This window comes from Bombus bifarius, unplaced genomic scaffold, assembly GCF_011952205.1.
Source record: "Bombus bifarius isolate JDL3187 unplaced genomic scaffold, Bbif_JDL3187 scf7180000007966, whole genome shotgun sequence".
Lineage (NCBI taxonomy): Eukaryota > Metazoa > Arthropoda > Insecta > Hymenoptera > Apidae > Bombus > Bombus bifarius.
The window spans coordinates 648,606-676,476 of record NW_022884352.1 but is presented as its reverse complement, the minus strand read 5'-3'; the positions used below and the strand labels follow the sequence as shown (position 1 = coordinate 676,476).

Sequence of the window (27,871 nt, the reverse complement as noted above, 5' to 3'; positions counted from 1 at the left end):
AGGATCGACGTCGATCCGATATACGTTTTAATCTCGGACAAAAATCAAATTTTTGTCTCTTACGATTTTCGTCTAATCGTTTGGTTACGCAACGCGATAACGCGAAGCCGCTCGTTTCCCGTCTCGCGCGCCTCTTATTTTCCGCGTTTCAACCGCATCAGCCCGCTTTTCCTTGCCCCCTTTGTCGCTCCGCGTTTCCTATTCCTCCGTTGTTCCATTCTCGTAGTCGTTCGAGAGAATTTTCTATAGATCGACGACGACGATCGGCAGCTTGTTCTTCGCCGCAAACAGTTTGTTTTTGCGACGATCGACCACGATAATCTCGCGAGAACGCCAAGATAACGCACCGACGTAATGTTATATGGCTGCACGGTTTTTGCTTTTGCTACCGGATAGTTAAACAACTCGATTTATGACAGCGTTGGCAGCTCACGTCAAAATTTTTCCATCCGATTACCGAGACATCGCGTGCTCTTTTTCATCTCGAACGCGCTCGTGCTTTTGCGAGTAAAGCCGCGCGGCGATCGCTCTATCTATCGTATGGCTGCCGCTTCCGATTTCTCTTTCAACCGTTCGCCTCCGCGCGATACAAATTTTTAAATCGCTCTCGACCGATATTCATCCGTTTCCCTGCGAGTAACTCGCCCCGCCTAGCCCCCTAGTTTCGCTACGCGTCGCGTCGCGTCTCGTTTCGTTTCAAGCTTTTTCTCATCTTCTTTCGCGATTTTCGTCTCGTTTTTCATACGCTCTAGCGCGAAAAATTCTCCTATCGAAAATCTTACCGATCGAAGCAGACGATCTTTCGGAGAAGATCCTTTCAAAATTTGTTCGATGTCACTGATCCGACGAATCAACGAGAAATACCTGCGTAACGTCGTTATTTACATCGCGGAACCAACTTCCGAGCACCCGCGTGCCAATTTCTATACAATTCAAATAAAGAAACTTACTGGACGATTTGATCACTACACACGATTCATCGTTCACGGGACACCCGTGTCCGTTCAACCACGATATATCGATTCACTATCTTCGATTCTTACGACCGCGTTCGACGAGTATCGATTCGATTCAGTTGCTTTTTTCCAAACGAGATCCTGTTTCGAATACGCGATGCTTCGTATATCGTCGTTCATTCTTGGATTTCCACGTTCGCGCGTCTCTTTGGTCACCTTTAACCCCCGCCTAGTGCATCCACACGCTTCTCCTTATCCAAACTTCTTTCGCGACCACGCTGTTTCCCGCGTATCTTCCTTTTCTTTTCCCCCCTTTAACACTTTCGCTTCCTCTCGCTCCCTCTCTCACCCTCCCTCTTTCTTTCCTTTCCTCTCCTCCCCACCCTTTGTAGTTTGTTCGTTCTCCCTCGACACAGGATAGACCGACGACGGCGGTGGCTACCACTAGAAGGAGCAAGTAGCCTCCATCGCGAACTGAAACTGAAGCAATCGTGGATACAAGGGGTCCGTCCACGGTATCCCATCCTCCTATCTATCGTTTCGAACGTCCCCCTTGGACCCTCTCTCGTACTCTCACTCCGTCTTCGTCCCCCTTGTTCCACGCTTCTTGATCCTCTCTCGGTCTCTCTCGCGTAAACCGTCCTATGCGCTTCCCTCCACGATCCTCCGGGACTCTCCCTTACCCTCCTCTTCGCCTCGATCGCCACTCTCCTATCGCACTACACGCTCGACTACTATCTCGACTATTAATATAAAAGAGGGTTCCTCGACACTCGCCGCCCGGTAATTGTACGGCGTGTACCACAACCGGACCTCTATCGCTCACTCGAATTTACGCGTACACTCGCGCTAATTCTTTCCTCCTCCTCTTACTCCTCTACTTCTTTCTATGTACTTACACCATTCACGCATACAACCCTTTACGCAACCCCATCTTCTTCCTTCGTATTCATCGAGGTACATCCAAGTACCAATCACGCCGATCGCTTCGAGACCGCTTCGCTTTTCCCTTCTCTTCTACGTGAATCGAAGCTCAAAACGTCTATCTCTTCGATCGATTCTAATCTCAACAATCTCGATCGATGTCGTTCGATTTCGGCGTAAAGTAAGCAAAATAGAGTAACGTGCAACACCTTAAAGATACGTTTTATGCATTTTTTATATGTTTAGATCGTACTCGATCGCACGTTTTCTTTTCTTTCTGTAGAGAAATTTAAAAAGCATGTATTATGCATGTGCTATGAAACATCTGTGCGAAAACATTTTCGTTTAAGTAAATTCAATGGGGCACAAGATGTCCCGCGCCCTATACGATTCACATCGAGACGCGTTTCCATGGTAATGCAACATGGAGGATAGAAACACAGACATGTTGCGTGTTCCTTTAAAATATGACGAGCATGTTAGGTTGAAAGTCAAAGCGGGGCGTTTACATTTCTGTATTTTTGATTCTACCAAAATGTGGTAAACGGTAATACGAAAATGGATAAGGACGGTGAAATTTTTAGCTACAAGGCGAAAAAACCAAATCACGTAAGAAGACTGAGCTTTGGCCAAACGAGTCTAACCTCAGACGTGATTAACCAATTTCGGGATGGTGTGTTGTTAATTGATCAAAACCTAACAGATATACCATGTACGAGGAAAGGCGAATTTGTTTCCATACAGGATGAAACTTGCATCGATTATATTTTGCCTACGAAAGAAACATCGTACTGGTCACCCGTTTTGGGTACATCTGTCTCCTCGAGAACCGTCTCTACGAGAACTTCGCCGATTTTAGGTAAGCAGTTGGTAAATAAACGGGGTTATGAAAAAATTGTGAAAAGCTTGATTAATAAAAAAATCTTCCTTCTTTTCTGTCGAAGGTAGTAGAAAGCGTATGAAGCTGGACAATACCAACAGAAAAGAAAATGTCAGAAGAAATTTATTTGAACCTCTGTTCGACACAGTTCCTCTCGATGCTTCTCCGATACTTGCAGGAAAATCTCACAAAAGAAACAGAAGAAAAAAGTCGCGACGCAAAGTCCTACATCATATTGAAAATATACAAGTAGAAAGTAACGCAAGATCTCCTGTAATTTGTACCAAAGTATATAATAAACCAAAGGAAGTTGTATCTCCTGTTTTGGGTAGCCGTTCTTATTGTTGTAAGCACAAGCAAAGGAAGCCAAAGAAGGAACAGGATAAAGTAACGGATAACTGTATAAGCTCTAACGTAAATACCACTGATGCTTATAGTTCGGTCGATAAAGGTAGTTTGAAGGAAGAAAGCAAGTGGAAAATGTTATGCAGCCGAAAGATATGTGCATCGATGATAGAGTTAGAAAATTGTTTTGAAGACGATAACTTAAATATACCCTTGTGTAAAGATTCAAACATTTCGGAAGACTCTGTAGCATCGGATTCATCGACGATTAAAACAAAATTAAATATCGAGGATAGTCCAAAGGATGGGGAAGATATCGTGAATATTGAAACTGAATCTAGTTCCGAAGACTATGATGGCAGAAAAGATGGTGCATATATAAGCAACGATTCTGACAAAGATTCTAGCATTTGTGATTATATAGAAGACACGGATACACGACATGTAGGTTCATTTTGTAAAGTTGCGTCGTTACATTCGCAAACATCCGATACAGATTCGGATGACACGTTCTATTCGGAAGCGGAATTGTGTCCGGACCAGCTTTCCAATGTACGATGCTCTTCTCAGAATATTTCTCAAACTTCGACGCAAGTTACAGATACCAAGTCAGCGAGCCAAACTGAAATTATCATTAACACGAAAACATCACCATATGGAACGCATACAGATTCGTCTACAATGAAATTAACTATTTTAGACTCTGGGAAAAAAAGGAGGAAACCAAAAAGGTAGTTTTAAATGAATATTTGTTGTTATTTATGATTATAAATATAACAGCGTTATTTATGATTATAAATTCGTTGCTTCTTCATTTTACATTATAGGGGTAGCTTGATGGAGAAACTGCAGTCAATGGTTAATAGACAAATATCGTTTGCACGTATATGGAAACATCGACTAAAACAAGGGATGAAACAAAATCTTTCTATACCATGCGTTACCGTTTCTGTGCAAACATGTATAACGCGTTTTAATAGGCAATTTTTGGAGGGAATTGTGATCGAGGATCCATTTAATTTGTTATCGCACGGGGAAAGAAGTAACTCCGTCAAATTTATAAATATCATGACAATTCCCGATATAGTAGGTAGAATTGAAATGAAATTCGAATGCCTAGTACAAATTTTTCCTCCGTGGGAAACTCTAGACGACATAGAATCAACGTTGAATGTGACCTACATACGTGTTGTACCTGACTGCCAGACAGACGGTCAACTGTATAAAAAAAACTTGAATCAGTCTAGAACGTTGTTTATTAAAGACTTTCATTGTCGGTGTATCGATGAAAACAGAATGTTTTCGACTTGCAAAAATCGTTTTAACAAACCAAACATTATTGAAAAACTATTTATCGATTGAACACTACTGATAGGGATAAAAATCCAACGGTAAATTCTTCGACCTAACGTTCTACTGTTTCGAATGTATTTTTTATTTACTCTTGTTATTTATCTATGTACATCATACACGATGTGGCGTTTGTTAATACTGTTATTATTGTTATTTTTTCATAATTGGCTTGTTAATCTTTATTAATGGGGTTATGAAGAATTGTCCGTTGATCCAGAAGAAATGATATGTTAACTTCGCAATATAGGCTATTTTTGTACAGTCTGTTATCTATCGTAAATTTGCTCTAGTAAATCATTCGTTAAACGAAACTGACATCTCTGTTTACTTTGCATTTCTATGTATTTACGTTACCCTGTATCTTGCTCGACGCATAATGCATATTACACACATACAGATTACACATACATGCATACGAGTAGAGTAGAATTGACTTTTTTAAAACGAAAATCGTCCGATAGATGGCTGATTTTTCTGGCGCAGGACGCCTTCCGTAATATCGTTAGATCAACTTCTTTTTCGCGCGTGCAGTTTTACAATAATTTTGACAGTTTTCTTAGCTTTATGCAATCGCGAGGGTCATAAAGGAAAAATATCTAAGACGTAAGTATTTACGCCACCAATATTTCATCCTACGCCTTTATAGTTTCTTATCACCCCCGTTGTTTGACATTTTACTTAACGTTTCTTTCATATATATATATATATATATATATATATATATATATGTAATTATGGATTTCATTGCAATGCAATCGTTTACTTGTTACCCGCTGTATACCTTTGTTGTACCTTATCTTATTTTCCCATAACCCTTTTCGAATGATTATTTACCGTAGACTAATTCAGCTAATTTAACCTAACTTAACCTAACAAAATCTGGCGTTTACGATAACGTGTGTTACTTTGCCGCAGGAATAAAAATGTCAATAGCTCAAGATCGACCAGAACTTTACGAAGAAGTGAAGCTTTACAAGAATGCTCGAGAAAGAGAAAAGCACGATAATCAAGCTGACTTGTATGCGGTTGTGAACACGTTGCAGCATTTGGAGAAAGCTTATATCAGAGATTGTGTAACTCCAAAGGAGTATACGGCTGCGTGTAGCAAATTATTGGTGCAATACAGAGCGGCTTTCAAACAGGTACCAGAACTTTGTAAAAAACTTGTCAGCGTTAACTGTTACGCAGTTGTAACCTCTTGTTGCTTATTCGTACAGGTACAAAGCGATCAATTTCCCACTATAGACGCGTTTGCCAGAGCATTTCGATTAGATTGTCCAGCCGCGCTGGAGAGAATCAAGGAAGACAGACCGATAACCATAAAGGATGACAAAGGAAATACATCTAAGTGCATCGCAGACATTGTTTCTTTATTTATTACGTTAATGGATAAATTGCGATTGGAAATCAAAGCAATGGATCAATTACATCCAGATTTAAGAGATTTAGTGGACACAATGAATCGGCTGAGCATATTACCGAGCGATTTCGATGGCAAAGAAAAAGTGGCGGAATGGTTGCAAACTCTTAGCAATATGTCCGCTTCTGACGAGTTGTCCGACACTCAAGTCAGGCAATTGATCTTCGACTTGGAAACATCTTACAATGCTTTCAACAAAATTCTTCACAATTCTTCGTAATATCGGTAGCTTATTACGCACCGTATCGAAACATACGTCTATAGGATGCTCGTATCCTCAATCGCTGCGCGATGGTTCTTCTCTGAATGTTTCGTTTCGCGTCTTTCTTTCAGACCATCTCGAAACTGTGCGCAAATATACCTATTTTCTACGCGATTTTTTCTAACGATAAGATATGTCCGCGATAATATAACGACGACTGTAACATATAAAACAATGTACATATACATGCTATCAATTGAAAAAATATAACTAATAGTAGGTGCTTGTTATTACGTTGAATATCATGTATTTTATTTATATCCTGTTTCTCCAAGTACATCTGTTCCAGGGAGAATTCGCCGGAAGTCCTGTGTAGATCTGAGAAAATAAATCTATTGTATCTGAAACACGCATTGCATTTATCAAGCAGAATCTCTGCTCTTCTGTTGCTGTGTTAAAAGAATAGTGAGAATAAGTAGTCGATATGCGATAAGATGAGCAGATTTTCTTCCCACCAATCGCACGATAAAGACTCGTAAACGAGGCGGAACAGGAACAAGTTTCCAACGATCGAACGCACCCCGATATTGGCGACATTTGCCAGTTATCGTGCAAATTTACAAGTTCCAAACTCCCCTTTGATTCGTCCTCATTTTACATTCATTTTCTGCTTCCGTGCTATTACGTTCGCCTTGCGATAAGTTTTTTTCTTACATTTAAAATAGTAATAATACTTATTTGTAATTAGCGAGAAAGAGAACCCTTCTGTTCGTATATGAGAACATATGGTTACATATTACAGAGTACTCCGGAAGACGAATTTAGGATAAAAAATAACAATACTATGTAACATAAGATAAGCGAAAAAAGCAGAAAAAGAAAATAGTAAATTGGTATATACAAATGATGATTAATAATTGCAAACCGTATTGCAGCTGATAGTTTGAAGGAAAGATTTACAGAAGAAGTCGATAGAATTACAAAATTAGTTAGCAATTATATATAAGAAGTTAAGACAATTCTATTTGCTGTAATTAGTTCGACGGGTTACGAGATTTAAAGAGGGCAGGATATTTAGGGAGATGAGTAGGAAGTTTTCTTTCCTTTCCAACCTCTATCCCTCTTTTACTTCTTCGCACAGTTGTTCATTTCCCTAGCCATCGATATAAATCACTTTTCTGACTGCGAAATTTAATAAAGACATCGTGTGAAATTCAATCAAACGAATTTTACGTGGTTTATCAACGGCACGTCCGATCCACTTCGACAATTTCGAGATTTTTTATCGTGAGTGCGTATTCGAAAAACGAGAACAATTTGTGGTGCGTTCTTTTATTCGGTTGAACGAAACTCTATTAAACGAACTCTATTGGATCTTATTGGACGTTTTTTAGACGAAAATAATTGGCAAAATGAACGCGATCCGCGGCAAGTCGACGTAAGTTTGTTCATATTTGTGAAACAATTTCAGTAACCCATTGATTTGGAATCTTTTTGGAGCAAGGAGTAAATGATCCGAGATGAGGCAAGTAATTAATTAGCAGGAAAGACCGATTATCATCGAGAGTTTTCAACCGTGGAAATTAGGAATGGAAAGTAGGAGTTTAACAAATTTACAAAAAAACTTGGACGATTAGAAAATATTATTTTTTTTTTTTGTTTTCTAATTACGAATAACTATTACAAATCGATGAGAGAATTTTTTTTCTTTACCAATAACAAACAATGAAACAAAAAATTCTCTTCATTGTTCGGGCTGTTTGTATAAATATAAAGGTTGAAATCTATCTGAATAAAAAATATCTTAGCGTTCGAAGTGAAACGATACGGAAGATGCCGTGTGAAAATCGCAACGAACGTTTCCTTTCTTTCTCTCGTACGTGTATCGTCGAAGGATTCGACTTTATCCGATAGGTTGAACGCGACGCGATAATCCGTTTCTTGTCGCACAGACAAATCGCTGGTCGGGCACGATAGGCCGCTGCTAATCCTTGGTCTGATCCGAGATTAAATCGAACGCGAACGTGTCCCCGCGCTTTCGGCGCATTTGATTCTTCCATCGATGTCCTTGGGTCGAACGTTCGGAATCGTCTACGGAAATGACACTCCCTCCCCTAAGAATCCTTTCACGCATTTATTCACTAGATTGAATCGATCGATCAAGGGACAAGAACGAGAATTGTCTCGTTGTAGTAGTTCCCCGTTGCACCGCTCATACAGCGCACTGTATCGATCATCCTGCTGTCTGGAAAGGTTAAACGAGCACGGGTGTTGTTCGAAGCTTTACCTCCCCGAAAGTAATTATGTATGAATCGAACGATTGATTTGGTTAGCTCGAGTATAGGGTGATAGCAGTCCCATGCCAGTTTGCCTGCTTTTATTTCTCATCCTCGTTTCGACATCCAACTTTTTTTCGTGGACAACATGTCGAACGAATCAATGAGAGAATCCATTGTTCACGGTATAGAGCGTAAAGGCCTGGCGCGCGAATTGGCGGTAACAGACCGTTTCGATTATCGATAATTCAGCGCACAAATAAAGGAGTATCTCGATGCAAACTTAACGCGTATTTCAGTTCTCGACACAGAGGAAAAACGTAGTAGTAGCGATAGTAGTAGTGGTGGTAATAGTAACAGGAGTAAGAGGAATAGGAGGGGGAAAGCGCAACCGGCACGCGTTTCGCTACGGAAGCTGCTACGATTTTTAAAAACAAACGGAGACACAAGCTTTGCTTCCTCCCGGCTCGATTTTGCGGTGAAAGACGAAACTCCGCGGTGATTCTTCTACCGTGGCGTTGCGCCACTTTCCTGGCTTCTGGTTTGCTCAGCGGGAGGTAACTCGAGGCCTCTCGCTCTCTCGTCCTCCCTCACCATCTTCGCGACAATTTTCTTTCGTTTGTTCACGGTTTCCGACTCGAAACGTCCGGTCTGCCTCCTGTCTGGTATCGTCTCGATCGATATCCGATTTTTATCCTTCATATTCATCGGCAAAGTTTACGTCGCATCTCGTTAAAATTTGCTTGCAACTTTCCCAGCCAATAAAATAGTAGGACAAAGAGAATAAGTAGCACCGTGACATCGATAATTACGTTACCGACGTAATTCGAGCTATCGGCCTACTTAGCTCCGCTTATTTTATCTTATATTTCCCATCCGACAGAACCGCAGATTACTTGCTCGTTTCTTAACCTGCGACTCAGTGGTAATGGGAGACCATATCAGCAACGTTCTAACGGTCTTATCATTGGAGTAACAAATTAGCGAAACGCTTTAACGAGTTTTATTTAATTTCGACATTGTATTCCTATCGCCCACTTCGCGACATCTCCTCCTACTCGATTACAAGTCGTGCGGCGTTTGATGCGCGACCGAGTATCGGTATAATTTGCTGGGTAGCATAGAGACGATCGTCATCGAGCGGCCTATATTAGTTTTTGGTGTGTTTTATTGATAGGATTGTAAATACAGTTGGCAAATTTATCGGAAATACAATCGAAATATATATATACAGATATGTACAACGCCGATCTTGATCCCTCTCGCTGACGGGAGGGACAGTTTCACGAGTGTGCGCTGCAACATTTATTTTAAATAAGCTTAAGTTCTCGAATACTCGCAGTTTTCGCTTCGAACGAAGCTGAGAAATGGTCGCTCGCATATTTCTAGGTAAAAAATAGTATGTGAACAGAAAAGGGGAGAAAAGAAAAACAACAACATGAAAAGTGACGAAAAATAGCGCGATTAAAGCAAGTAATTGGAAAGATGGGCGCGACAAAACCGAACACGGAGAAGGGTAGACGGAAACTTCTATCGGGGACTAGAAAACGTTTACTCGACTCGTTACTTTTCGTTAAAGCTTACGAGTTTATGTGCATGCGTGCTTGTTTCTTCGTAGCGTATTTGCTTGTTCGCGTTCTTTTTTTTCCTCTGTACGTTCCTCCCTTCCTTTTATTTCTCGCAATGCATCTTACTAAATATCAATAGAGTTTATCTTACGCCTACGCGACTACTACACTTATACGTATCGATATGGATAAGAATACGACCGCGCTGATGATCGTTAGACGGAAAACGTTTCGGCTTACCTACTTATCGAGAATGGCAGTCTTCGATTCGATAAATCTTGCTATTGGCAGTGATTTTGCACGAAAACTCGAGAAAATTCCGCGCGTCGTAAGAATCGCCGTTTGCAGAATAGAATAAATGGATATTTCGATTCGACGTCGTCCAGACATACTTTCCCTTTTATAAAATTCCGTTTATTCACCGAGAAAGGTTGGCAAAATCTCGTCAAAAGGCACATCGTTTCATCGAAACGATATCGCCGAACGTGAACGGATGGATCGACGGGCAACCAGACGCACGCTGGTTACCTCGCGTGTACTTTACGAGAGGCCACGAACCATTTACGAACGTAAAAACAAAAACTAGCACGGTGATCTCCAAAAAACCGACAAAGTACATTTTCGAATAGAGAATAAAATATCGAGTGATTGCTCGATATCTGCAGAAGAAAAACTAGATTTACATTTGAAAAATCATCGTTAACCGGTCGTACATCAGTTGGTCTCACCGAGGCACTCCTCGACGATCTTCTCGAGCTGACCGTTGAATTCCCTGGACGATTTGTCGGTCGGAGCCGAAGCGGAACCGAGCGAGCCGACTTCCTGCAAGAGGCCCTTCTTCAGGACACTTAGGTACCCCTAGCTCTGGATCGCGTCCGTCATGTATTCCTCGTGCAACGCCAACAGGTGACGAGGGACGTCTAAGGCTGTGTGCAAAGTGACGGTCACCCCGCGATTCAAGCTGACAGCTGGATAAAACACGCCGTACAGATCGCGAAACGCGATTCCCCCTTGCGGCTGGTCGTTGACGAAGAAACGAAGCGTATGCGTCGTGTCCAGATCCAAGAGAACGCCCACCGTCGAGCCTTGTTGCACGCCACCTTCGGTTCTTTGCGCGTGTCCCCCGCCGTGCATGAACCAAGAACGTTGCCGATCTATGTACATGCTCCAACCTTTATCGTCCTTGCCTACGGGTGAAATCGTTGTTAGAGAATTTCGGTGGCCGTGATCGGCGACGCTACGTAAATCAACTCACCGAGCATTCGATCTCGCGATACTTCGGCTCTGGCTATACCGAACGCCGGATCGGTGTCGCTGTGATAACGATCGATCGTCAGCTCCCAATAATGGACGCCCCGTGAAAATCCGACGCTCGAGAGGACGACTCGATGCTCGTAGCCTTCGCAGGACGCGCTCATCGCATCCTCGGAAATTGATACCTCCTGTGGTATACCGGATGCCCCGGTCGCCCACGAGAACCACGCCACTGTTCAACAAAGCGATACGGATCCCCGTGCCGTTAAATAATCGAACGATCGATTCTGCTCGTCGCTCGGTTTCTACTCTACCATTGTTCTCGAATGACGACCGACGAAATCGAGTGGACAAACTCGATGCGACTACTACACTCGCTCTGGTCGATGTCGTCGTCACTCCGAGTAGTGGAAATCGAACACTGCGCGAGATAGAAACCGGAACCACGGCTAAGGCTCGCGCGATACCGATATATGTACACCGTACATGCTCGCGTATATCGAAATGTCGCGGCCAAATCGGATTTTCGTTCCCGATATACTCTTGAGACGCGTATCGCTTCGATAAATCCTAGTCGACGATGAATATTCTCGAAATTGCGTCAGCGTCATCCAATCGCGTCTCGTACAAATATCGTCGTCGGCGCCGACGAGCTGAGGTTTTCATTTATCTCGACACACGTTCTGCTGGAAATCGATCGGCCGTCGTTCCGTCTCTGGTAACCGTTGATATTTGTTCGTTCCGCGACGATTTACTCTCGGCGAGAAACGCATCGAGACACGACGGAGAAAATGACAAAAAGACGGGATCTAGCGACGCTAGGCGAAGCGTAAGAAAGTAGAGAAAGAAAGGGAGACTCACCCTCGGCTGTCTGAAGACCGATCAACTCCGAATACTCGCCTTCCCCGGCGCTATTGAACGCCCTCACTCTGGCGTTGTACAGAGAATTGAAATGCAATCCGTCCACGGTGCAGATCGTCTCTCGGCCACAGTATACTTCCTGATCAAACACACGACGAGACAATTCATTCAGACAGCTGGATTCTCGATGGAATACAACTTCGATGCGCCGTGTATCGTTCGCCAATCGTCTTACTATATTCGTCGAGCGGTGGACGCGACGCTGAGCGAAAAATTTCTTATTTACCCTGAACTCGCCGCCGCACCCATCGTCCAGTTCCAATAGGTACCCCTCGATCGCAGGACCTCGTTGACCGGCGCACCCTACGATTCCGTGTCCAGGTGGAGGTTGCCAAGCGACTGTCACGCTGTTGTTTTCCGCGCTGCATTCTTCCGGTATCAATATCGGGGCTCCAGGGGCTACAAAAATTCCCAGCTACACGTCTCCAACCAGCGACAACCAACCGATAAAATCAGAAAGAAAGAAAGAAAGAAAGAAACACAAAGGCGATTCTTCGCTGTTTCTTGCTCCAGCGAAAGAGCTTCCAACTACCCATAGAATCTCTAGATACGCTGCAGAGACGAGGCTCGCCGATAAAACTTCTTCGAGAATCTCGCAGGGACTGAAACTTTCGTACGATCGGCGAACGCTCGAGAACACGATTCGGCTGGAGATATTTGCGCGAAACTCTTTTATGAAATTAAAAGCGTATAAGCGTGATGTCGTTTTTGCAAACTGTCCGGACTTGGGTTAACCTTCTTGAAAGAGAGAAAGAGAGAGAGAGAGAAACAGACAGACAGAAAGGGGGGAGAGAGAGAGGCAAAAACGCCTGTTCAAACAAACCATACTTAGAAAAGTATACCGCGAAGTTACACAAAAATTTGTCGTCAATAAACAGAAACGCGAGTTGGAAAGTTTCGATTCCTTCGTCCAATTACCTGCGATCGGGAATCGTTCTTCTCCTTCCGATGCTGCGTCCAACATAAGGCAAACAGTTTACATTCGACCAGTGTCACGAAACGAAGCAATTTTCGTACAATGCATCTTTCTTTGTTCTTTTTCTTGCACCCTCGACAAACCAGAGATGTCGATGTCGAAAGAGGAAATAATTATCCTTATTTACACGTTACAAAGTACAACTCGATGTTCGAGCCTTTGGTTTGTCTCGCGGTTAAGAAAGAAGAAACGAAAAGGAAGTAAATCGACGGGATCGTGATACAGAGAAAAGCGTAAAAAAGGATCGAATCGGATCGATTCGAACGTGAAGCGGAGAGTGGGAAAAGGGAAGCAGATGAGAAAGAGAGAGAGAAAGAGAGAGAGAGAGAGAGAGAGCTTACGTTTCAACTGAACAAAGGTAAGTTGATCGATAGCGCGACGCAACGGTTTGTCATCCAGAGTAAGATCGAGCAACGGCAGTCGAGCGATTTCTTGGACTCCCTCGGCGCCACCCCAAGAGCCAGCAGCGGTAGCAGCTCTGACCGAGAGCATTCCACCGATTTGGAGAAAAGCCGCGCTATCGTTTTCTTTTAAGGCTTCGATGCAAAAGGTGAGAAGCGCGGTGGTCGCCTGTAGGTGAGACGCGCATCTGGCCACTTGATCCCGCAAAGAACGCACTCTCGCCTCACGGGTTTGCCGCGCCGCTTCGATCAGTCGAGATTTTCTCGCCTGTAAAAGACTCACCAAATTCGCCACCCTATCCTCCACCTCTTCCTCCAACGTGACGCACTCCTCCTGTCAACATACGTGAAAATCGTCAAAGTTCCGTTCGTTCGAACGAAAAGGATACGATTACACGATTCGTCAAATATTTATCGCTCCCTCGTGTACCGTACATTCGCTGCGTGTCTTTTGTCATTTCAAGCGATGATCTCTAATTGCCAGCGTAGGAGCAGGACGCATAGGACGCTGAGACGAAGTATTGGCGTTGGCGACATGGACGCGCCGATATATCAGCGTGGACAAAGCGATGCGGCGGACGCTACCAACTAGCGGATACAGAGGCGAATGAGCGAAAGGAGCAGGAATTGTCGACACGGGAAAACGGACGAGAAAGAGAAGAAGGAAGAGTGCGGCAAAGAGAGAAAGGGAAGCAGCTGATGTAATTATCGCGCGTATAGTCCTCCCGTAATTTCACGGAGACCAAACCTGACGAGGGGAAATTTAAGAGGAACGTTCAAGGTAAATACTCACGTGCACTTTGTCCGTCATTCCCTTGAGCCTCTGAATGAATTCCGTCGTCGAGCGGGCTCTTTCCGATAGTTGTTGCAAATTTTGCGAGAGCTCCGTCTGTAACCGCATCAAACGATTATCGCGTTAACGCCGAATTTGCATTTTCCCTTAACACTCTTACCGAGGCGCCGAACGAACTACAGTATCGATTTTGTTGTTCCCGTATATCCCTTCGTTCGTCTGTCTGTTTGGCTGCTGGCTTTTCGATATCTACCGAACTAGACGAACGTCGCGTCGGTAGTTTGTGCCAGGATGTAATCGAGTTACTCTTGCTACGGATTAGCTACGACCGCAGCTCCGTCCTAGCTAATTTCCGCAATTTGACTCGTTAACTTTCCAAAGGAAATCCTACGGACGATTGGCAATACCGCACCGCTATCGTCAAATTCTTCGGAAATTCTCCGGTTAACAAGTCGGTTGCTTCTCTTATTCGTTGCGGTTAGTTGGCAAGATTTTTCGATCCGCGTGTTTCTTTCGTTGACGAGATATCGGCTGGCGTATCGCGGATACCGAAACGATGCGTCGCGGCGCAGGAAACGTTAATTAAGTGGCTCGATCGAATCTCGCTGGGCTACTCGTTGTAAGTAATTGCAACGGTCGAGGGTGCTCGGATCGATCTCGCCAAGCATTCTCCTTTCTCGAGACCTCCTTTATGCGCGCATCGTGTACGTATCGTTGTAACTTACCGATATTCTCTCTGATGGCTTTTTCCGAGCGCAATTCGTACAGAATGTAAACTATGTACGAGGAGATTTTGTCCGTATCGTTTTCGACGCCGTTTCGATCGAGAAACGGTTAACGATCGTATCAGCTTGTCGAGAAACAGGTAGGGAAGATCGTTTCGAGATATCCGTTCGGTGTCGCTTAATTCTCGATGGATATCGCAAAGGAAAACTTCCTTAGGACGTCGTCGCTTATCCGTGGCAAAATCTACGAGTCGTAAGGAAGATCGCGCGTCGTTTACCGCAATCTAGAAGCGTCACGACGACGCGACAAATGTCGACGATGTCGAATTAAAAGCCAGGTCGACGACCGTTCGCTCTATCCTCTTGTTCGTAAATCACGGCGCACTGCATTTTCATCAGACAGTGGCAACACCCTTCCTTCTTTCTGCTTTGTATCGTCCTTCTTACTTAACGTTAACCAGAACAAAGTCATCGTTCGAGGTTACGAACGATACCGATGCGAAACCGAGGAAGTTGATACTTTTATACTGGCGTCTATCCGTCACGCGTATAAAATCTCGGTGAATAGATGTTCGATCAACGATGTGAGATGAAAGGAAGAGAGGAAGGAAGCGATAGAGCTCCGCTATGGACTACGTTTTATGTTACGCGCATATATCGACAATACGCATATCGGTGTACCACGACACAGATAGATACAAAAGACAGAAAACACCCATTTTCGAGCTGTTTCAACGACGATGTCTGGCATGCGGAGGAACGGCAGCTTCGGCTGAAATCGATTGTGTTCTATTCGACCACGACTACCACTACCGGTTGGCCAACTTGCGTACATCTACGTGACAAACAGGAGCAGACAACTTTAATTCGTTGCGTTAATCGACTTTGATAACTTATATAATACGATGGTAGATAGACCTTGATTGATACGTCGATTGATCGAATCAACGTTTGTGCCAGATTCCATCGGTCCTCGACAGCTATCTTTTCGCTTCACGTTGCTGAATCGTATCGATAACGAACGTATCGTAGACGCAACCATAATCGCTACTTACGGGCCAATTGTAACTAAAACTACGTCGTTCGATAAGGAATAAATTCGGTAACATTTTCACCGAAGTCGAGCGAAATTATGTACTAATTGCCGAAACGTGTAATCATGGTATCGTACTATCTAAGCACAATGTATACTTGTGTGTACACATATACATATATCGCGAGATGGCAAAGCTCCCTCATGGGGCTCCTGACAGAAACAAACCTTCGCGTTCGCCTGCAGACCCTTACACTTTCCACAGGCGTGCGCGCGTACAGCTCGCCATCGATTCGCCAGAAATATCAACCCCCAGTCAAATATTCTATCTCTTTTCACACGTACGTGCTCCTTTGCCTCTGAATCGCGATTTACGTTATCGTTTACGCGAAAGTTCGAAAGTATCGTAGATAAACACGTTCGAAAGATCGTAGAGTAAATTTAAAAAGACGATTAATCCCCCACTTGGCGGCCAATTTACGGCACGTGTAGTATCCTAAAGTAACCGACATAAAAGAAGTCGGCCCGTTCCTTACGCACCCTACGCCACGCACAGATACTACTCTACCTTCGTATTTATTACGCGTTCCCTACCCTTAAACAGTGACTCACCACTTTTTTCAGCTTCGTTTCAGCCATCCTTCTGCCTCGTATTTACGCCGCACGCTTCCAAATTGGATTTTTCGTAGAAAATTTGAAACATAGAAGGCTTCTACAGCTGCGAGCCACCGGAGCATCTTCGAATCCGTAAGCAAAAAATTTGCAAGTTATCAGGACGATATTTTTAGAAGATGAAAGGGAAGGAAACGAAGCGACCGCGGCTCGTACTTACACGTCGTGGACGACGAACCATAAGACGGCTCGTTCCTTGAACCATAACGGCACCACATACCATTCGATCATTCTCTGCTACGAAAGATGTTTCCAACGAACCGAATAGCGTTTATCGAGACTGCAGAAAGAGAAATTTATTCACGTATGAAACGAGGGAACCAGAAGGGAGCAAACAGGAGGGGAAAAGAGGGGGAGAGAAAGAGCAACTTATCGACTCGACTAGGGTGCATTTTCCATCGTTAAATTCGCAATGAAACACGCCGATTCGGTTGGAGGGGAATCAAAGGACGAGTAACAGAGAAAAGGAAAGAGAATGCGGGGGCGCTGGCGAGGAAATCTTCACGCCATGGCACGCCACGGCACATTTCGTGCGTAGCAGCACTATGTAATAAGACGTGCGTTTTCATCCTTGGCTAGCCTCTGACCCTGTGCGTGTATCGCGCATCACTTTATCACGACCGATCAAGCCACCATAAATATCTGAGACATTCTGCCGACATTTCTATGAATAGTACTCCCGTAACGAGCGTCAGACGCTTCCCTCTGCTAACGAATTCACCGGCTAACTCTAAATATATCGGTAATTTGACGTCTGATAATTACGATATTATATCAAATTCTCTGCTGTGCGCGGAGACAAAATGGGATCGCCTAAAAAGCGATAGATCGACGCAGAGAAGAAAATTTGCGTATACGCAACGGCTCGATCTTGCGTTACTTATTCGATGTTAGCGAATAAATTACACGAAAACCAGACGTTTCGACGGTAAAAGCGTATGGCGCAAGAGCATCCCGTGCGCATACTTTTTCCAATACGCGCGTCTACGCACGCGTATACGTACCTTTTGTTTATTTACCTACGGGAGGACCCATACAGAGTATCAAAGTCTGGCACTGTTTCAAGAACTATTTTCGTTTGTAAGCTCTCGCGTCCCCGTTGCACTTGCCGTTTCCCCTTCATCTTCGCCTCGTAATTCTCTTACCGCGATTCCCAATTCCCCTTTTTCCTCGAAATTCACCGTAACAACGCGTCTACCAATTCAGCAGAAATTTTTGGAAAATTCCTTCGAAGCGAATGCCGACCACTGCTTCAAGTTCGAACGCACGGCGCGCAGATTCTCGTCTCTGGCCCTGAAATTTAAACGCGGGTAGTGTTCTTCCGTCGACCATCTGTCAGCCATGGAACTCAATTCCATCCACCCTCTTCATCTTCTTCGCGCGCGTTTCCAACCACTTACGTGACTCTTTCTACTTTCACCGCGTTTATTTAGAACGCGCCCGTTCTCCTCTTTATCCCAAGATGTCAATTTTCATGAAATATTCGCGCTCTCTATCTCGCTAGAAACGTCCCTGCTTATGCCAAGCTGGACAAAATGTATTATCATCCGCGATAGCATGGTCCTCGTGCAATGACATATCGACGACACAACTAGACGACTAATATCTCGCTCGTGAACAGACGCGATTCCATACTGACGTTACTTCAATCGTAGCATCGAACCGTTATCACCGATTTATTGCGGGATATACAAATATCGGGGACGATATAATACCGGACGAACTTTATAGACAGCGCTTGATCGAACTGACTAGATGCACCTCGAACGGAATAATGCTTCTTCGCTTTATGTTCCATTTTTCGCTACGAATACGAGTCGTTTGCCAAAACGAACATAGTCTTAAAATACTCGGCGAGAAATGAAACCATATTAAACGTTATTAGCGACGACGTCGTTTCAAAGCAGTTTTCATTTCGAGGCGGTACGTTAAATCGCGTCGCAAAGAAACAGAGAAAAAAAAACGGGAGAAAGAAAATATTAAAGAAGAAAGGAAAATAAAGGCGAAGAAGGAGAAAAGCAAGAACCGCGGACGTACAGCCGTAGCCACAGTCGTGGCATTAACGAAGACGCGGTCGGCCGTTCTAGCCTTTCCTCGAGGATTCATCTCTGTTCCATGTATCGTCGTCGACAGCTAACAAACCAGCTGCTAGTCACGCGTATGAAAGGCATCTTACGTTGTATGTGTATATACGTACGCGTACACAACTACCGAGCCATTTTCCGACAAGTTTCCATTTATGGAATCTAATGATACGCGACTCGTCTAGAAGGTTTCGCGTACTTGGGTATTCGCTTTTGCCAAGACATCGGTCTTTCGATTTTCTACCCGTTCCTCTATACCTTTCGAGTTGTTACTCCCGCTCGAAACTTATCCGAGCTGTATCGCGTTATCGACGAAACAACGAGACGTCGCATCGTTTTATCGTCTTACTGCCTCGTCAGAATCGTCGCATCAGGGATAGCTGCGTGAGAACGAGATGAAAGAGCCGTGCGTACACGCGAAAGGATACGAGAACAGAATCGAATATCGAGGGGTGAAAATATAATAAGAACACTTGTCGAGAACACGATGCGCGCTCCAATTTCTTCTATGCTCTCGATTGTACGCGGAAAGGCCACGTGTGGACGACCTTTTTTCTTCAGATTCATCGAGCCCCATTCTCGTTTCGAAGAATCGAACAATACAAATTTTACGCTCCCATGGCAAGCCGGATGCGATCACGATTACGCGAACAATTAGTCGAGGAAACGTACTCTTTTCTCTCTTTCTAAACGCATACGCGCTTATGTATGCCGGCTTAATAACGGATATACATCGATCGCGCGACTATTCGTTAGGTTATCGCATCCTGTAACGTCGATTCGTTAAAGTTACATAGAAAGGTACAATGAGATAAAGAACCGTGTCTGTGATATTCGAATTTTGTTGAATTACGAGAAACTATGCCGCCGCTGGTATTCGATTCGTAATTATGTAGCACGTTGTGACGATGCGACATGCTGTTATTTACATCGAATCGTCGGTAGAAGGCGATCGATCGATAAACGAAACGAACGGCAAGATCGCAAAAGCGATGTAAACAGACAGGTGTGCGCAAGTTTGGAAGAATTATCGCGTCACAGATATAGAGCGATATATCCAGCGTAAGTCGATCCAATAATTTCCTCGACTTTTCTCTCGCTTTAGCTGCGGCGGCGGTCGTTGATCTCTAGTTGCCGCATGTACCAAAATAGTCACAATGATCGTGCTCCGTAAATGAACTTAGAACTAGTTTCGTCAAGGTCACTGACAAATCCGTCATTGCTTCGAACCAAGGGCGAAGACAGTAGAGATAATGCTTGTCTGATAACAGAGCCGGATTGTTCTGTTCCATTATCCGTAGAAACATCGCGACCACGAAGATTCGTCGATATTCGTTGGCCAAGAATAAAAGATAGAAAGACTTACCTTTTGGGCCTTGCAGGCTGCGGCTAACGGCAGTACATCGTGGGGATGGGCTGCGTGACGATCTCGAAGACAAAGAGCGCATATTGCGATCTTGCAAAGAGCGCAGTAAAGCGTCAACGTTTCGCCGTTGTGATCGGTACATAGCGGTGTAGTTTCCATGGCAGGGCCGCGAGCACCTTTACCTCCGTTCGATTGCCAGCTGCCCCGAGGCGGGCCCAGATTGTGCGTTGCCAAAGGTCCCCTTTTCGGATGACACGATTCTCTGCATCCGTCGCAATACAACACCTAAAACAACCATCGCCGAATCTTTTAGTTTTCGTCGAAATTTTATCTTTCGTCTACGCGAAACGTCTATTCACCGATTCTATCCGATCGAAACGTTCGAAAAGGTAAATAAACATACGTAAAAATACTACTCTCGGTTTCGTCCCGACTTCTTCACGCGCCAGATGCGTTTCCTTAATTTCGATTCGACGCTTGTCGATCGTAATCATCGAGAAACGTAAAAACGTAAGAACAAAGAGAGGGATATTTTTAATCGCGTAATTACGTAGCAGGTTATCGCGCCACTGAAACAAACTGACGGATGACGTATGGACATTTGCATACGCGTTTTACTCGCGTGTATGTCAAAGTTTATAGCGGATTATATTCACAGCGATCGGATGGATATAGAACAAGATAGAAGAATAGAAGGATCGGGAAGAGAAGAGAAGAAACGCGAGGAAAGAAAAGTACAGAGGAGCGTTAACCAACCTCGCATTGCTCGCAGGCGACAGTCGCGTCCCGAGGTTCGGCTTCGCACATTTGACATTGCAGTCTCGTGTTTCTCGATTCTTGATATTTCTCTACGATATGTTGCATCGCCCTGTACTTGGGCAAATTGTGAGCCCCTCCTTCGTCGAAGTAAACGGTTTTCTGACAAACGGGACAGGAGAGACACAAAGTGCCTCCTGACGGTGGAAAGCCTCCGTTTCCGGGTGTGCCAACATAGCTTCCTGGTCGCGAGCTGGTCGACGTGCTGCTGCACACCACTCCGGAATCCGTCTCGGAAAGAATCGAGAGTTTATCGGCTTCCTGGTCGGATCCTGGCGCGTTCGATGAATCGGTTGTCGACTCCGGGGGAGAATCCGGGGGTGCTTGCAGATTAACAGCGCACGCCAGACAAAGGGCATGCCAACAGGGTAAAAGTACCGGCTCGACGAATAATTCTTTGCAACAAGGGCATCGTAGCTCGTCCTCCATCCTCGCGAGTCCTCGCGAATCTTCGCGACGAGAAAAAGACTCGTCGCGCGCGCGCCTTCCAAGTACGAGTACTTACTTCTCGCTGACCTCCACCAACCGTTTGCTGACTCTCTTCCAATCCCTGCACTCTCAGCTTCTTCTCTATTTCGATCACGCTCTTTCTTCTTTCGCAATTCTTTCGAACGTTCCCGCTACGCTTTCTTGTATTTCCTATGATCTCTCTCCTGCAACATACCTTTCTTTCCACGCCTACAACAATATTATGCTCCTTCGTCCAACGAAAATAACGACGCGCGGCAATGTACCGCTTTTTCACTCCGGTAAACTAGAAATTTTATTTCGATGGCGGCTTCTCGATTCATTCGGTACAATGATACACCACCAGAACGGTGTACCCTCTTCTCTCAAAGTGAATCACATTCGTTCGGGGAGATCATTTCGTATCTTGTCTTTCTTTCGATTATCCTTCGTCCATCGATTGCACGTACATCACATGCGATCCATAAAAGTACCGACTTTACATTTTTCACTGATCCAGTTTGCAAGAGACGCCCAACGCAACTACTGTATATCTTACTTCTTCTCAACTAAGTCCACTCAAATTTCGATTCGATTCGTTCTTCAAATTACTACCGCGATTACACCAATTTATCATTTAACTAAGTATGTAAATCTATTATTTCGTTTCAGTTTTATAAATACCGGCACAACAAATTCACCATACGACACACATTGCGAGACGTCACCGGGTTGACTGACTCCCGACGCCGTAGTACCTTTGCGCATCGTAGACGCGCACTATGGTTCAGGGACGACATTCGCCATTTACCACCCGGCCATCATACAGAATATTCATTTTTTACTACTTTCGCGTCTCTTTTGTATCTATTCCTTTGCTGTACCCACTAATATGTAATATACATACATACATATATACATATATATAGACGTACTATTTTTCGTGATACATTTATGCATCTCTAAAAATGTGTCATTAATATCGTTAGACTTTCAGACGATGTAAGTATACATGTACATAGATAGCCGTAAAGATCATATAAAAGCCATTGGTAATCACAAATGACACATACTTCCCTGTTTTTTAGTCATATTCTATTGAAAAGAGTTGCAAATGGTCCACGTTATTTGCTATATAATTGTTATAACATAAACAATTTTGTCAAATTTTCATTTCGATGACATTCTTTCGATATTCCTCGTCCATCGATTTTTTAAATAACTCGGGATACACGCACCTAAACGTGTGCTACTTGAAATCCGATCACAACAAGCAACAAATTTTCATCATATCTCGTTCGCTCATGGACCTAAAAAAAGATCGATGGTAACTAGGAGAGACAAAAGAATGTTGATGAAGGAAAATTCGTACGTAAATAAAGAAAAATAAATTCAGATTGCTAGATTCTCGATTGCATCGCCTTGTGTCTCATAATTTTAATTAAAATAACAAAATAAGTTTATTTATTTCTTTCTACATCGATTCTCTCCTTCGCTTTTAATCGATAAGATAAAATTCATGTATCCACGTGCAAGGATAATTACGAACTTAATGATATGAAAAGAAACCCGTAGAGGCGCCACATACTAGGTAATACTACGCAACTTTATCAAGCGACATCAGGCACACACTGAAAATTGACGTCACAACTATGCATATATTTGTTGGTTCGGTAAGCGAAAAAATGTACGATTAGGAGATATTTCACGTAGAATTTCATATGAGATGACAATTTTTCGAAAATTTGCAGGTAAGAGAATGCTTCATGGTCCGCTTGGTTATTCTTCCTTCATTGTTGGTTAACGCACGTGCTTTTTATCATATCTGTATATGTACACCATGTTAAAAATATCATTGAAAATTTGGTAATGCAAATTAACGAAAGGTTAATCAAGTAAACTCGTATTTTTGTGCAAACATATACATCTAAACGTAATGTTAATTCTTGATAATGGTGTTTCTTTAAACTCAATCGAATTCAAGCATGACACGCCATAACACATGATTTCCGAAATATCAATATATGTACATGTTTTAACGCATACTTGGAAAAATTATTTTCTCAGAGTTTCGAATAAAACTGATTCTCATCTCTCTCTTTTTTTTTAGCAAAATTTCATGTGGTTGATCATCGTACAAAATCAAATATGTTTGCATTATTGACAAAAAGAATTTTGTTACCGCAACTTATTTGTGCATATCGTTGTAGATCCACTTCCAGGTTAGTCGATTTTATAAAGTGTTATACCTTTTTATTTATTCGACCTGAATTGATATTAATCCAAAAGAGATATCGTAAACAGAGACGGTCTGGGGCTTACAGTTTTACCGGGATATTATTAACACGACTGGTCCTCCATTTTTAGTTCATTGATTAAATTTTAGATAGAGTGCCACCAAATCCGTACCGGTCCACAGGGATTTTTCCCAATTTCCCCGATGTCCCCGACCAGTCCGCTGCTGATCGCAAAATTTAAAAACTAACATACAGCGCGCAGCTTTCAAATTGCACGAATTAAATGAAATTATAAATACATATTATTTGTAACTGAATAATTTCAGTGCAGAATCATGTGGCGCGTTCGATTTAGTTATCGTTGGAGGTGGCATTGTTGGATGCGCCACTGCACGAGAAATGTTAATAAGACATCCTAACTTAAAGATGGCGATCGTTGAGAAAGAAAACGCTCTGGCGATGCATCAAACAGGACACAATAGCGGTGTAGTACACGCTGGAATTTATTACAAACCTGGCAGTATGAAAGTAAAAACATAGCAACAATTGCATGTTTCTTAACGTGCCTCCTCTTCTTTCCTTTTAAAAGAAATATTGCTTTGCTCGAGTACAATATGACATTTTTAACTGTACAGTAGAATAACGCTTCGTTAAGAGATTTTTGATCCGGCAGGAACTGATTGCAGGCAAAACTATGCGTGGAAGGATTAAAGCTATCCTATGAATACTTCTGCAAACACGATATACCTCACAACAAAGTTGGAAAACTTATAGTAGCTCAAAATAAAGACCAAATTAAACAATTGGACGATTTATATGATCGAGGAATAAAAAATAACGTACCGGATCTCCAATTAGTTGAGAAAGATTGTATATCGAAATACGAAGCTAAATGTCAAGTATTAAAATTATTGTGTTGTTTTTGTAATCGTAAAAATAAGAAACATATATATATATATATATATATATATATATATATATATATATATATATATATATATATATATATATATAAGAAAAAACTATTACGAGTTTCAAAGACTATAATAACAGGAATAATACGTATCTGCTGTACAGGGAGAAAAAGCATTATGGTCACCGTGGACAGGTATAGTCGATTGGGCGGTGGTTTGTAAATATTTTGCCAATGAATTTCAAAAAATGGGTGGGAAAGTATATTTAAATTACGAAGTTACCGGTTTCTCGGAAATGACAGAATCCAAAGGCAAGGAAGAATTATCTCCGATTTTAGTACAATCGAAAGATAAAGTACGTTTAGATGTTACGCGCAAGTTCTATAGTGCGCTATATAGTTCTATCATACGTAACTTTTTTTTATCTTGTTGTTATATCACAGTGTATCCCGACAAAATATGTGTTAACGTGTGCTGGTTTACACTCGGATCGTCTAGCAGTAATGACAGGATGTGATCTTAGTCCACGTATCGTTCCATTCCGAGGCGAATACTTATTGCTAAGCGATAGCAAAAGGCATTTATGCACCACCAATATATATCCTGTTCCAGACCCTAGATTCCCATTTTTGGGCGTTCATTTTACTCCTAGAGTCAATGGCGAAATATGGCTTGGACCAAACGCAGTTTTAGCATTTGCCAGAGAGGGTTATCGGTACATAAGCTAATAAGTTTTAATTGTATATAATATTTGAATATGCAATTATTCATTATGACATATTCTTAGGTGGCGCGATATAAATATAAGAGACTGTATAGAAATGGCAAAATTTCCCGGATTGTATAAACTCTGTTTCCGGTACTTTATACCAGGATGCAAAGAAATGATTAAATCAATTTTTTATCCACTTGCACTCAGAGATTTGCAAAAATTTATTCCCGAAGTATCCTTTAGAGACGTAAAAAGGTAAACAAAAGACTCTAATATTTCATATTTTATCCTATCGCGGCCGATCGATCATTTTTAATGCATTTATTTACTTACACAGAGGACCAGCGGGTGTTAGAGCACAGGCATTGGACAATAATGGTAATTTAGTAGACGATTTTGTATTCGATGGAGGGAAAGGTAGTATCGGTGGTAGAGTGATGCATTGTCGTAACGCACCTTCTCCAGCGGCAACCAGCGCCATGGCAATAGCTAAATTTATTGCCGATAAACTGGAAACTGATTTCAAACTTTAACGAGTCTGTAAACTTTAATCTTTAGTTAGAAGGAAATTTAAATAATGAATACTCAAATTCATTGTGTCCAATAATACATGCAAAATTGAAAATTTATGTTTTATAAGTATGTGCGAAAATGTATGCACGAGAATAACTTGTGCTCATGACTCGTGTATATGTAAATCGTAACATGCAAAAAAACATATTTTGTGTTTTTTATGGAACAAAACATTCGTATTACGAAGGACATTCTCTAAAAATAATATTTTAACTTTATGTCACAATATTATTATAACAAGATACAATAATTCTACTATCCATCTTTTTCACTTTTTTCTTTTCCTTTCCCTTCCTTTCCTTTCCTTTCTTCTTTTATTATTTGCCTTCCTATTGATTATTTCGGGAATTTTTTAGTCTATATAATTACCATTATCGAATAGAAATATGAAAATTGCTAATTTTACGTTCATCGTCGTCGCGATGTTGATAGAACGTAAAGCATAGAATTTGAGTAGGTGGAAAGATATGATTTTAAACTCCATCGTGATAATTTGAAAAAATTTAAGGCTGAGGTATCTTTCATAGTTGCTTAAAAATGCAATTGCATTTATATGAAATTACGTTAAATTATTTTAAACCCTGTTCCTGATATAATGAGACGCGAATTTGCAAAGTCCCAAGCTGCAGTCGTGTGGAACCCCATATTCGAAAGAACAACTCCATATTCACTTAAAGCAAACATGGAATAAACTGCAATGAAATGAGCGCATCTCATGAATACCTACTATTGTTTACTTGGTTCTGCTGAAATCAATTGACTCACCTAGAGGTTCACAATATTTATTGTGCCTATAAAAAAAGTAACAGGCAAATATTATACAGACTAAATTTAACATCATGGATCTTCGCTTCCACTTTAAGGAAGTAACTTCGAAGGATTCCTTAGCAATGTTACGACAATTTCTCATGATAAAATATGCTATCTGCATATGAATAAAAGACGTTATTAAAAACGTTATGAAAGATAATTTGTGGAAGGCTGAAATAATATAAATTATGTTTTATATTTCAAACATATATCACGCACTGACATCTTTTATACGTACCATAATTTTCAACAGATGTCCAAAAAGTTAATGTTACAAGAGATATGTTTTCAACAGCATAGGTAACTGTCACAATATTACAAATATTTTGTGCCCATTTATAGATATGTTCTTTATAATAACGACGATACATTACTAATACTAAAATTCGTATCAAAGCCTGTATGGCTATTGCAATTTTCCAAATATCTCTTTGTGGTCTATAATGTCCAATAGCAGCAGAGACAGATGGTAAAAAGTTATAAACCTAGCATAGAAGATAATATTACATACATACAAACACACGTGAGCGCGCACGCACACACAACTTATGTTTGTGCAAATATTTTCATAATTTTATATCAGCATGGAAAATATAGTTACCTTACAATGAGTAGAGGTAGAATGCTCAAAATTGTATACGATAGACCATATAATACAAAATATAAATGCGAAAAAGGGCAGAGATACGGTAAACCATGCTATTTTAGCAAAAGGTAAAACGAATCGCGCTTTCAACATGTCGCCTTCCACTAGCGGAATATATTCTGACCCTATTCTGGACTTGTTCATTGTATTATATTCTAGATTATAATTTACGTCATCGAAAACCATCGAATACCCTTAATAGGCTAAAGTGCAAAACGTTTCATCGGTACGCGTAACACGCGTTCCGTTTTTCTTTTTCTTATTACGTTGCTCGGTGTTAAGTACAAAATGTCATATCGAATCGAATAATCATTGTGAAATTTCGAAGAAAGACAATTTAACGCGGCGAACAATTTCGATTCTCTTGTCACTAACATTTTTCACATGAAATTTGAGGAAAGGCACAATAATATCATCTTAATGCAAATATAATCGATCACTCGTCGCATACACAATACTCTACACGACATACATCATGACGCAGGAAAAGCGAGAGTAAACAAACTAAAATTCTCTATAATGTTTCATACTTCCAATTCCAGATGGCGCTAGTTGATCACTTGCTAT

The 27,871-nt window shown here is 42.0% G+C and overlaps 4 protein-coding genes and 1 long non-coding RNA gene across 8 annotated transcripts; 2 read left to right on the top strand and 3 right to left on the bottom strand.

The window, feature by feature from the left end:
* The first annotated feature begins 2,359 nt into the window (after positions 1-2,359).
* LOC117208347 (vacuolar protein sorting-associated protein 28 homolog) lies at positions 2,360-6,378 on the top strand. Of its 2 annotated transcripts, XM_033449498.1 has the most exons (5): positions 2,360-2,739; positions 2,825-3,836; positions 3,933-4,195; positions 5,374-5,600; positions 5,676-6,378. In XM_033449498.1, exons 1-5 carry the CDS (start codon positions 2,439-2,441, stop codon positions 6,096-6,098), a joined length of 2,226 nt encoding a protein of 741 aa, XP_033305389.1. In that variant the 5' UTR covers positions 2,360-2,438; the 3' UTR covers positions 6,099-6,378. The 2 variants fall into 2 exon arrangements, with proteins under 2 accessions (XP_033305389.1, XP_033305378.1); XM_033449487.1 differs by lacking the exons at positions 2,360-2,739; positions 2,825-3,836; positions 3,933-4,195 and adding an exon at positions 4,928-5,061.
* Positions 6,267-7,733, bottom strand: LOC117208383. Its single transcript, XR_004487683.1, has 2 exons — positions 7,656-7,733; positions 6,267-7,570 (listed from the first exon to the last, which is right to left on the bottom strand). It is a non-coding gene; the product is annotated as an uncharacterized LOC117208383 (long non-coding RNA).
* Positions 7,734-9,506: 1,773 nt separating this feature from the next.
* On the bottom strand, positions 9,507-24,337 carry LOC117208243 (E3 ubiquitin-protein ligase TRIM9). 2 transcript variants are annotated; one of them, XM_033449239.1, is made up of 11 exons: positions 24,164-24,337; positions 22,486-22,722; positions 20,906-22,374; positions 20,150-20,434; positions 14,270-14,365; positions 13,417-13,810; positions 13,018-13,050; positions 12,326-12,498; positions 12,040-12,178; positions 11,180-11,410; positions 9,507-11,111 (listed from the first exon to the last, which is right to left on the bottom strand). In XM_033449239.1, the coding sequence occupies exons 3-11, from the start codon at positions 21,392-21,394 to the stop codon at positions 10,783-10,785; spliced, it is 2,169 nt and encodes a 722-aa protein (XP_033305130.1). In that variant the 5' UTR covers positions 21,395-22,374; positions 22,486-22,722; positions 24,164-24,337; the 3' UTR covers positions 9,507-10,782. The 2 variants fall into 2 exon arrangements, with proteins under 2 accessions (XP_033305130.1, XP_033305140.1); XM_033449249.1 differs by lacking the exon at positions 13,018-13,050.
* On the top strand, positions 22,990-26,106 carry LOC117208266 (L-2-hydroxyglutarate dehydrogenase, mitochondrial). Of its 2 annotated transcripts, none has more exons than XM_033449316.1 (8): positions 22,990-23,085; positions 23,523-23,634; positions 23,976-24,177; positions 24,336-24,548; positions 24,727-24,918; positions 25,007-25,278; positions 25,351-25,530; positions 25,613-26,106. In XM_033449316.1, the coding sequence occupies exons 2-8, from the start codon at positions 23,561-23,563 to the stop codon at positions 25,806-25,808; spliced, it is 1,329 nt and encodes a 442-aa protein (XP_033305207.1). In that variant the 5' UTR covers positions 22,990-23,085; positions 23,523-23,560; the 3' UTR covers positions 25,809-26,106. The 2 variants fall into 2 exon arrangements, with proteins under 2 accessions (XP_033305207.1, XP_033305199.1); XM_033449308.1 differs by having other exon boundaries at positions 23,014-23,163.
* LOC117208332 (post-GPI attachment to proteins factor 2-like) lies at positions 26,048-27,799 on the bottom strand. Its single transcript, XM_033449425.1, has 4 exons — positions 27,260-27,799; positions 26,897-27,143; positions 26,614-26,829; positions 26,048-26,540 (listed from the first exon to the last, which is right to left on the bottom strand). The coding sequence occupies exons 1-4, from the start codon at positions 27,488-27,490 to the stop codon at positions 26,413-26,415; spliced, it is 822 nt and encodes a 273-aa protein (XP_033305316.1). The 5' UTR covers positions 27,491-27,799; the 3' UTR covers positions 26,048-26,412.
* Positions 27,800-27,871: the final 72 nt, after the last annotated feature.